At 46.5% G+C, this 11,857-nt stretch overlaps 1 protein-coding gene across 1 annotated transcript; it reads right to left on the minus strand.

Moving 5' to 3' along the window:
• Positions 1 to 5,198: 5,198 nt before the first annotated feature.
• Positions 5,199 to 8,237, minus strand: xbp1 (X-box binding protein 1). Its single transcript, XM_056593023.1, has 5 exons — positions 7,814 to 8,237; positions 7,236 to 7,332; positions 6,983 to 7,133; positions 6,749 to 6,858; positions 5,199 to 6,407 (listed from the first exon to the last, which is right to left on the minus strand). Exons 1-5 carry the CDS (start codon positions 8,080 to 8,082, stop codon positions 5,805 to 5,807), a joined length of 1,230 nt encoding a protein of 409 aa, XP_056448998.1. The 5' UTR covers positions 8,083 to 8,237; the 3' UTR covers positions 5,199 to 5,804.
• Positions 8,238 to 11,857: the final 3,620 nt, after the last annotated feature.

Consider the following 11,857-nt stretch of genomic DNA (forward strand, 5'->3'; position numbering starts at 1 on the left):
TGAAAGACGTTGGCAGTCTCTGACGTCAGCTCTCTCTCTCATGCTCTGCCTCTCTCTCTCTCTCTCTCTCTCTCTCTCTCTCTCTCTCTCTCTCTCTCTCTCTCACTCTCGCTTTGCCTTTCTCTCTCTCTGTGCCTTTCTCTTTCGCTCTGCCTCTCTCAGATCCGACTCTCCATCTTTCTCTGTATCCCTCAAGATTCAAGAATTAGATAACTTTATAGGCATAGAAAACGTAAATTTACATTGCCAAAGCGAAAAAAGTTGAATAAGATCGTATACCCATAACTATTGAATACCCACTCTGTGTGCTTAGAGCCACCAACTGTTTCCCATTTAAGTTTCATTATTCTATCTCCCTCTCGTTTAGGTGGATTGATACCAGTTGTGTTTGTTTGCAGAGAGTACCTGTCGCCCTGTGATGTTAAGCCAGTGTTGGTGACGCTGGGGTGGCCAGCTTGTGCGTTAGAGTTGCTTCATGCTGCCATTGAGTCGTGACGGCTGGGGGAAATGTCGCCTTTCGGACGCATCATCACTCTGGAACGGCTGCGTTCTGCTGCTGACAACACAAACCCTGACTTCTATGGGCCTTATGTGGTCTGAACGGAGACGTGTGTGGTTACATGGGGATGCATTGGTGTGTTTAGATGGGGACGTATTGGTGTTTTTGGGGATGTACTGGTGTGTTTGGGGACGTATTGGTGTGTTTAGATGTGGACACATCGGTGTGTTTGAGGACGTATTGGTGTGTTTAGATGGGGATGTATTGATTTGTTTGAGGACGTATTGGTTTGTTTAGATGGGGACGTATTGGTGTGTTTGAGGACGTATTGGACTGTTTAGATGGGGACGTATTGATTTGTTTGAGGACGTATTGGTTTGTTTAGATGGGGACGTATTGGTGTGATTGAGGACGTATTGGAGTGTTTAGATGGGGACGTATTGGTGTGTTTGAGGAAGTACTGGTGTGTTTAGATGGTGACGTATTGGTGCGTTTAGATTGTGACGTATTGGTGTGTTTAAGGACGTATTGGTGTGTTTAGATGGTGAGGTATTGGTGTGTTTAGATGGTTACGTATTGGTGTGTTTAGATGGTGACGTATTGGTGTGTTTAGATGGGGACGTATTGGCGTGTTTAGATAGAGACATATTGGTGAGTCTGAAGACGTATTGGTGGTTTTGAGGACGTATTGGTTTGTTTGAGGACGTATTGGTGTGTTTAGATGGGGACATATTGGTGAGTCTGAGGACGTATTGGTGTGTTTGAGGACGTATTGGTGGGTTTGAGGACGTACTGGTGTGTTTGGGGACGTATTGGTTTGTTTGAGGACGTATTGGTGTGTTTAGATGGTGACGTATTGGTGTGTTTAGATGGTGACGTATTGGTGTGTTTAGATGGGGACATATTGGTGTGTTTAGATGGGGACAGATTGGTGAGTCTGAGGACGTATTGGTGTGTTTGAGGACGTATTGGTTGGTTAAGGACGTACTGGTGTGTTTGGGGACGTATTGGTGTGTTTAGATGGTGACATATTGGTGTGTTTAGATGGGGACATATAGGTGTGTTTAGATGGGGACGTATTTGTGTGTTTAGATATGGACATATTGGTGTGTTTAGATGGGGACATATTGGTGAGTCTAAGGATGTATTGGTGTGTTTGAGGACGTATTGGTGGGTTTGAGGACCCACTGGTGTGTTTGGGGACGTATTGGTGTGTTTAGATGGGGACGTATTGGTGTGTTAAGCCCAGGCACTTGGTAAGGATATAGTGATGAGCTGATCATGCAGGATGGCAGATGGCCGAGGGGATGAATCCCCTCCTCGATAATCCTCATCCTGTTCTTTCAGGATCAAGATAATTCAATTATCTTCCCTGTGTGCCCTTTTTTTCTTAGTTGTGTCATAAGATTTGATAATTTATCTTCTTATCAATCATCAGCTTAGTGTCTACTTACCACCTAACAACTATGACAAGCCTGTCTCAGCGCAGGACATAGATCTGTTTACATTAAGCGGAACTGTTTGATTGTGTTCCAGAAGGGGCACCAATTCCCTATTTCTTATTAAAACTGGTTTCAAGCCGACATTTTGTCCTTCTACACACAGCCAACAACTATTTTAAGAATATAACCGTAAAAGCTTTAGTAGAGGCTCAATAGTAGACTCCATGTTGGATTCTGAGGTACCGTGCTGTCCAGCAGCAGTGAAGTAAACAGTTGACTGAGGGCTATTTGTTGCCGGTGGTAACAAAGGCAAGAGTTTCAGCCGACCAATTAAGCTCTTGTCCTTTCACAACTGGGCACAGGATTAATCACCTTGACTGCTTGAGGGGAGCTGGAGTGGCTGTGTGTCTGGCTGGGCTCAAAAAAGCAACTATTTTCAAAATGGCCTCACTTGTCATTACAAACAGCCAGGCTTCAATGATATTTTTTTAGATAAGAAGAGAACAATACATGCAGTTGTTTTGGTGGAAGATATAAAAACTTTTCTCGACTTCAGCCTTCAGTCTTGCATTAGAAAGTTTTGATGTGGAGGTTGGTCCATGACAATGCAAGATCACAGAGTGGATAACAAGTAGCTCAGCCTGGCTGCTAATGGCTTATTCATGCTGTGTGTGTGTGTGTGTGTGTGTGTGTGTGTGTGTGTGTGTGTGTGTGTGTGTGTGTGTGTGTGTGTGTGTGTGTGTGTGTGTGTGTGTGTGTGTGTTTGTGGGGCCAGCATGTAGACTTCCTGTGCTACATGTTGCGTTTCTTTAAGAAGCCAAGTTCTAATGACCTTTAGAAATAACTGTGTTTGTCAACTTTGTTACTAATGTTTAAACTTTTCGTATTGATTTGTGTTTGGTCATGTCCTTGACTGGAAGAACTTCACAGATGTGGTTCACCTCCACTAAACTGCCTGGTCTCCAGCCAATCCGTAGAGAGTAGTGGATGGAAGCCAGCAGAACACCTCAGAGTCCCGGTCCAGATCACTGCCTTCCCAAGATCACTGCCCGCCCATGCTGCTGTACCCTCTTCTCACATGACCCCAAAGAGCAGGCAGAGGGCTTGATGGGTTCTACAGTAAAACATGGGGAGGTCTACCAAATGTATCTGCATGGACGCTTGGGTAAATCCACCCTAAGCAAACCCAAGGACATATTTGTTTTAGAAATGTTATATTTTTGTGTTTTCTCATTCCCGCAAAGCTCCTGGAAGTGATGTTGTGATGGTGATATGATGATACAGTATAAATAAATAAACTCTTTAAACATAGGGAATAGGCAGTAGTGTGACAGCTGCCAGGGTAGGTTTAGCAACCCCATTTAAACTACTGCTAAGTGTTGTGATAGGACACTGCCAGTAGGGCTTATCCATATCCACACATAGGTGATGACATTGTTGCATTAAATGTGAAATAAATCTGTCACTAATTTAAGCATTAAGAAGTGTTGCCCAACATCATGGCTTTTTGCCAGCATTGAGAAAGGCCAACATGGCGGAAATGCAACAGACAAATGACATGATATTGAAACATGGAATAATTTACTTAATACTTGTCTATGTCCTGTGTACATAATTGTAATATATTCAAATATAGTCCAAATATATATGGGAGACCCTCCATTTAGGCTACCAACATCTCAACAAGGATTCTGGTAAAAAACGATCTAAGTTACATGTTGTCTGTACAAGAAGGTAAGGCTTGAAAGAAGAAAAGCCACACTTTCGAGTGAAATCTCAAATTCAAAGTATGTTTCTGTTTCCCTGGCACAGCTGTGGGGTTTGAACCAGTTCTTTGTGGTTTCTTGTATGAGACCGGAAACAGTCTTCATCTCACCACATTCTCTGAACCTGGTCGCCTGCTCTGCTCTCTGCCTATACTGAGACAAAATGCTCAAAATGGAGGACAAGTAGCTGAGGTTGGTGTTTGGTGTTTTTATGTGTGGTCTTTTTTTACTTGTTTACGTTATATTTGCTGGAAAATACTTCTTGATGAATACACATGGTATATATCTGTAGTAACACTATTTTTTCAATTACAAATAGTACATTGTGATCTATAATTATCTGTAACGTTATGATAAACCAAAACAACACCCGTTCTGGGCGACACGGTACACAGGAATATTTTTGGCTAGCGGCCACAAGCGCCATCTTGTAACGAGAGCCCTTAACAAAACCAAGGCATTCAACTATGAGAGCCGACAGTGGTCCACAGAGCTGGGCTCTGTCACATCAGAAGAGGGTAGAACAGAGGCCTTGATTTCATCAGTCCTGGGAGAGTCTGGGTAGGCAGTGTCCCGGTTTAATAAAGGCTCAACATACACCTATCTCCAGCCCTCCCCCGCAGGAGATAAATTAAGGCCCCAGCAGTGTGGTGATAAGAGAAGGTGCCTTTGGGGGAAAAGTGTGACCGCACCCACCCAAAGCCCTACCCCCCTATTGTCCTTGACTGAGACAACATAACAATAACCACCTCACTCTGTTCTCCTGGTAAACTAGCATTGAGCCCTTGTCTCAAGTTCTCCTCCCACAAACCTCCCCCCTTCTCCTACAAAGTATTATGCCGTTAATAAGCCACCATTTTTATATCCTTCCCAGAAGGGTGTTTTTGTGTACTTTACAAGATAGCAGGGAATAAATAATCATGTCACTCTTATCTGCATGCACTTTGAACCCTCATGAGTATAAGTAACTCGACTAGTATTTCAGCCATAATGTGAATGTTCTAGTTACACAGACTGAATGATTAACAAATTCCTTTATCTCCAACATGTGAAGTGAACCAGATGTTAAAGAGTAAGCAACCAACCCAGGATATTGTTGACAATGTCAAGTGATGGAAAACTTATTAAAGTATTGAAATGCACTAAAGCTTATGAACATTCGCACAGGCAGATGCCTTCAGTTAAACTCAGTGCAGGACATAGGTCTGTTTAAATTAAGCAGAACTGTTTGTGTTCAAGAAGGGGCCCAAAGTCCCGATTTCTTATTGAAACTGTATTCAAGCATGCATTTTTTCCTGCATCTATATACAAAGCCGAATATCAGATGACTGCGCTCCTAAGTTTACATCTGGCTGTAGAACAAACAGAATTTTTGCTTATTCTGTATTGAGAAAACTGACGTCTCATTTCATATACTATGTTAATGTCAGGTCATGCCCCTTTCCCCCCCCACAAAATTTTCCCTCTATTGCTACAGAAAAGGAGACATCATTGAATGCAAAGCTTTAATGCAGTAATTAGACTACATGGAGAGCGATAAAATTAAAGAATGCATTTTTACATGCCAACGAATTACATACAAAGACTCTGAAAATGATACACAAATAAATAAGATTTGTATTTATATGATCAGTCCCCGTCCCCTATAGACACATCAACTGAAATACTGGAGCTCAAACCACCCTTCACTATAGGACGATTTGGCCATCTGGAGCCACAATAGCATTTGGAGATGCCATGTAACCCGAGAACTCAAATCTGACATAAGTCAGCAACGCCAAATGTACAGACCTGCTGTTGTAAAAAAGGATTACTCTGATTTACTTCTAACTTTAAGAGGGTGCTTTAAATGATTAAAATGCGTTTATGGCCGACACCTGGTTCTGCTACACCACAAGTCATCTTACAGGCCCTATTCATCCACCTCGCGGCCATCTTATTTCCACCTTGTTTCTAAATGCTCGTTGGTAGTGGGGGGGGGGGGGGGGACTGAACACTTCACACATTCAGTACCCCCAAACCCAAGTGAGCTTTAAGAACCAAGATGGCCGCTAGGTGAGCAACCAGGCTGGGTTCAACAGGGTTTTGGCTTGGGCTTCAGACACTGAAGAGCTGGGGGAACAGTTCGTTGGCGAAGACGTCTTCCCAGGAGCTCTCGGAGCACAGGGGGGAGGATGACATGTCGCTGATGGGGGAGGGGGACCGCTCGTATCCAGAGTCGCTGTAGGCGTCCGCCAGGTAGGCCTCTTTGTCCAGGCCGCCCAGCGCCGCCGCCGAGAGGAAGTCGTCCGTGGGCCGGCCCCGGGGGATGGCCTCCTCCTGGGGCTCGTCCTTGACATAGACCGTCTCCGTCTCCAGCTCAACCTCGTCGTCCGCGTCGGTGGCGGCGTCGTCTTCGTAGCTGGAGGCGCGGTAGACCGGCGCCTCAATCTTCACCTCGGTGTCGCTCTCCGTGTGGCCACTGTGCTGCCCGTCGCACTCCTCCACATCCACGGGCTTGGTGTAGATGTGGTCAAAGTGGATCAGTTCATTAAGGGCCTCCAACTTAACTGGTGCGGCCCCCAGAGCTGCAGGTGGGGCGGCCGGTAGTGGGTGCCCCCGGCCGACCAGCAACACCTGCGGCTCTGCACACTCCTGCTCACAAGACTTAAGGAACAGCTCTGGGTCAAGGATGTCCAGAATGCCCAGGAGGAGATCAGACTGTCAGGGGGAGAGAGAGAGAGGGGGGGGGTTAGCCTACTGAAGCTTGACCCTGTAAGAACCAACCAGTGGACACAGTATTAGCATCTTCATGGAGTTGCACAGGAAGAGGCCATCATGTGACACAAGGGTGTTTTCATTCAGTCCAAAGACAGCTGATCAATGAAACCACCCTAACAGGGTACAATATAACATCTCCTTCAGGTGTCCACAAAACTACCATCGCACACAAGCAAGAAGAAGCAATCCTTCAACAATATGCATCAGCCCAACGTGTTTGCCTAAATTCACACCAGCCGATAGCGGGACAACACAGAGGAATGTATCTGAAGGAGGTTCACCTCATTGTCTGAAGCGTCAGGACCATCTGGAACCATTGGGAAGTCTTCAGGTTTAGAGGGTACTGGGCCTGCACCTGCTGCGGAGGCACACATAGCCTGAGTGCTGCGGACTCAGAAGACCCGACCCCTAAACCTGCCTCGTCCCCACCGGACCCCTGGACCACGACCTGAGGAACAAACAGGAGGGTGAGCGTTGGAACATGGACTGAGCTGGCCCCCCGACCGATCCTGTGCTCTGATTCAGTAGTGTTCCGTCTTGAATGCTTACGCTCTCTTTCGTCTCGAGGGCGTTCAAGCCGAGCCGCTGTCTCAGCTCCTCGTTCTCGGTTACCAGGCCGCTGCTCTTCTCCCTCAGCAGCCCGTTCTCAATGTGAAGTTTGTGATTCTGCAGGGAGGGATACAAATATTGGTACTTTCAACTGCCTCATGAAAACCAACAGCTGTTCTGCATAGCAAATATTGGAGGAGGGAGGGAGGGTTCACATACCTCCAGCTCCAACTCCAAGACTTGTTGTTCCAGTTCCCCCATTTTGGCTTTTTTTCTGTCTCTAGCGGTTTGTGCTGCGACTCTGTTCTTGAGTTTCCTGGGGGAAATAATGGAAGAACAAGAAGAAAAATGTTAATGAAACTTTCCTTCCATGATGCTCATGGACCGAGCCGTGGTAACTGTTGCGCAACAACGGGCCCTATTCCTGCCACGCAGGCAGACCAGCAGGGTATCAGTGTCCGACTCCAGCCCCCAGACTGGGCGGGTCTAGACATTAGAGCTCGACACTGGCGTTTAAAGTCCAATACCAACAAAAATCCTCAAAAGTACGTTTTTGAACATACAAGATTCAAGATGTGATATTTTCAGCGACATTACTCATTTTTGGTGGCTGCAAAATGTAGTAGGCAACGTTTACGAGCCTTTGATTGGAGGGTTTCTCTCAATTGCTGTTTTGACGTTAGACGGGCGAATCGCCTTGGTAAATTCTGAACAATGGAATATTTCAACGATGTCAAGGATTCATTACAGTGTCGACAAAACCAACCATTTGCACATTTTAAAAGCATGAGACTGACCTGCGCAGTGCCTTCTCCTCCGGGCTGAGGTGTGTGAGCCGCTGTCTCTTCCTCATCGGCGGTCCACCTCCACCTACCGATGGGGAGTCCGAGTCGGACGACGCGGGACTCGAGGAGGCGGACGGCGGCAGCACGGCGGACAGCGGCCGGCTGAAGCCCACTGGCGGCCGGCGGAAGCCCGGCTGCGTCGCCTCGGAAGACCCGGTCCTCTTCCCTGCTATCAGGAGCACTTTGTGTGAGGCTCCGGGCCCCGCGGTGACGACGACCATGGTGTAGTCCTCCTGGGGTCTGGGTCCTGAGAGGTGAAGGGGTAGTCCTGCTGGGTCAGGGGTACTGAGGAGGTGACGGGGAGTCGCTGTTGTGTTTAAAGATGGACTCCGGTTCCTCTGCTCCCTGATCCCCGTCTGTTCTAACTATAGGAAGGGCGGCTGAGCTCGGGATCTTATTCTACTGTCGTGGTACACGCTGATAGGCTCACTGGCGTTATGACGCACAAGCATTTCTCGCCTCCGATTGGCCGCTGGTCTGATGTACATTTTCACAGAACTCGGACTACAAATAGAGAGAAAAGGCCTGAACATAGTATTTTCCCTTTAAATTCCAGAACCCAATCTATTTAATATTTGTAAACATAATTGTATATACATTTTCCAATTAAAGAGTATATTGTGCCATCATGAAATATCAAATATTTTCTCATGTTTTGAGTTGAATCTTGTTACTCTGTCAACATTAAGGAGTTGCATCACATTTCCTCGTCTGCTGTTCTTGGCAATGTCGTTTCTTTGTTGCCAGCGTTCACCAGTGTTGGTAGATTAAGGGCGCACTCACACTAGGCCATCTGTACCGTGTTAAGTGTTAAGGAAATACTTAGTGGCCATGTAAATGTTGGCAAAGGACTTGGTTATAGAATAAGCCCATTAACCGTCTGTAAACGATTTGAATACATTTAATTCTAGTTGATTGGTTTTTTATCAAACGGCGCAATATCAACGGAAATCGAGGCGGCAGTATAGAGTCAGAAGTCCAACCATTCGTGAAAATAATGTTACGAGAGTGGCGTATGTGTGTGAGCGAGAATGTCTGTGTGTGTGTGTGTGAGTGACGTCAGCGATTGAGTCGACGAATGAGTGAACGAGCAATTGGCCGAGTGTCAACGTAGGAGGAACTAAACGAGTCCGGTTGTGTTTTTGGAGTATACTTGTGGTCGATTTAATGATTTGTTTCCGTGTCCCAGTTTGCGTGATTCAGTTCATCAAGAGGAGTCGTTCGCGAATCGTTCGTTCAGTCGAGTTTCCGGTAGCACTAACTCCACTGAGTCTGACTGAGAACCGTGCAATGACGTGCATTCCATGATGCGATTTACCGCTACCGTAAACCAGGCTGAACGAACAAACGATTCGGAAACGACTCTTCCCAGCTCAGTCGAGTTTCCGGTGAATCAATTCACCGGGAACTCGACTGAACTGGAAGGAGTCGTTCGCAAATCAGCCTAGTTTCCGGTAGCGGTGAATCGCATCATGGAATGCACGCCATTGCACGGTTCTCAGCTGAGTCAGTCAGACTCAGTGGAGTTAGTGCTACCGGAAACTCGTTCGTTCGTTCAGTCGAGTTTCCGGTGAATCGAATGGTGAACGAGACGAACAAGAGAACCGAACCGGTTTCGGTTCGTTCGTCCTAAAGACTTGTTCATTCGAACCGGTTCGCGAACGAACGAGCCAACACTAGAGTATACGTGTACTGTTAAATAAAGTACCAAATGCAAAGAATCTGTGCCCGTGTCTTCCGACCTATAAACAGACCCACTGCCGGTGTAAGTACCATATCGGCTCGGCTTCCAGATCGGCTCGGGGTCCGTCGTCTGCTGGTTATGTTACACAATATCATTGGCTGTACGCTTGAATGGGCGTACATTGTGATTGGCTGTACGTCGGACAGTTGTGATTGGCTGTTTTGTGCTGTAGCTCTGGCTGTAGTCATAGCAACCACGAGGCAACAGCGAGCACATGTGTGAGCGCGAGTAGGTCTATGTCTAGTTTCGGTTTGTGTTGCCAGATTGGGCATATGTCCCGCCTAACGTGATTCAAAGTAGCCAAATCAGGCTGAAAATGTGCCCAATCTGGCAACACGGACGGCTTATCCTAACAGCCAAGATGATTCCGAGGGATGTTTTGTTTTTAGAAGAAAACTATCCATACAGATAGGTTGGGAATGGTCTATGTTCAAAATGAAAGATCATTACAGGCTCTTTAATTTAAGCCATAAAAAACCTTATTGCTGTAGATAGCTATTGTGTGACGTAATCAGCAGACGACGGACCCCGAGCCAGACTACGGTCTTGGCTCTCAGACTACGGTCTGAGAGCCAAGGAACAGGAAAGGTGTAACATTTCCGACCCAGATGGGACCCTCTCACGCAAGAAAGACAGTGGTGGGCAAAGAATGAACGGTGAAATAAACCGGGGAACTTAGAAGAGACTAAAGAATAAGCGGGAGGCATTGTTTACCTGTTTCAGCTAAGCTAAGATGGCGGACGCTAACCGCCGTAGCCCGTGCAATTTCAACTACTCAAAGTCCAACCCGTTCGTAACGATAAACGACGGTGATGTGGAAGAGACCATAGACAATATGAGTCAAGGAAATACGGTATCTGGACTGTGCATAGGGCATGGCGGGCATATGCCCGGTGGCCTGAAGCCTTTTATTTATTTTTTTATTCATGCCAAACTCGCGTCTAACGTAGCAGGCCACGTTAACTTCAATGCAGGCCACATTAACGTCAATTCAAGTTAATGCAAGTTAAACTGGCAGATCTGCCCTTTATCATGATTGATTGAAGCCTGGGCCAATGAGGTGAGGGGCAGGCCAATTACGCCTACCCCTCCATCTCATGGTGCGTTTTAATATCCATCCGTCTCGGAGGTCCGAGGACGTTGCCTAGCGACACGCACAAACACGCCCCTTTTCCTCGGACGGCGATCTCGCCATCTCGGTTGAACTCAGTGGTGACCGAGCGAAATTCCGAGACAGAATTCAAGATGGCTGCGCCCATTGTGACTTGAAGTATGAACTGTTTTCATTGTGCTTGTACCACTTTGGTGGTTTAAATGGTCATTTCAATCACTCGTATTACTGCAATACCTTACTGCATCCGTTTCTCTGCCTATGTACACAAATATATTGTATTTGTGTACAGCACTTTGGTCAACTACTGTTGTTTTAAATGTGCTATATAAATAAACTTGACTTGACTTGACTATGGCCTATAGCCTACTTATATTGGATCGCCTGGTCCTCTGCCAATGCTACCGCAACAACAGCTTTCCGGGTGGCGTCCATGTTTTCCTCCAACGACCGAGCGAATAATTAAACGCTTGAAGTGTGGGCGTGGCATCAGATCCGAGATCCGAGTCGGTTCGCAGAGAATACTCGAACGCACCATCAGCCTCCGTTGGTGACTTGGTTGGTTAGCCACTGCTAGCAGGCAGATCGAAAACGGGCAATATGGACCCGAGTGGGAAGAAAAGAAAGGGTGGCGCTGAAAGAGCCAGGGACCAGAAAAAAGCAGCCCTTCAGGCAGATGCTACGAAATGCCTAAAAATAGCTGATATGTTTGCTGCTCGTGGACATGGAGCCTCCACATCTGCAGCAGCAGCATCAACAGGTAGTGGAGGAGCCGATGCTCGACAGCAGGTGGACGAGGCGGCCATGACGGTAAGTCAAGGTTAACTTCAGCTATTAATTAATGAACAGCAAAATGTTTATAAATCAGACATCTATGTGTGAGAAAGAAATATTGATCTTCTGTCGAAGTTAAGTGCTGTCTAACCTTGTCACTCAGATATGAATTAATGTCGGACCGTCGGATATTATTTTGGTGCTGCTCACTGCCAGTCATGTAACCTAGCCTAGCAATGTAGGCTGGGCTAGGTTAAATGGTGTGCATGGCTAGCTACAACGCTGCCGCGTATCAGTTACAGAGGGAAGGGAAAGGGGAGTAATTACATAGACTGACATGTGTATAAAATTTTATAATAACTGCACG

Source organism: Gadus chalcogrammus, chromosome 6 (genome assembly GCF_026213295.1).
Source record: "Gadus chalcogrammus isolate NIFS_2021 chromosome 6, NIFS_Gcha_1.0, whole genome shotgun sequence".
Lineage (NCBI taxonomy): Eukaryota > Metazoa > Chordata > Actinopteri > Gadiformes > Gadidae > Gadus > Gadus chalcogrammus.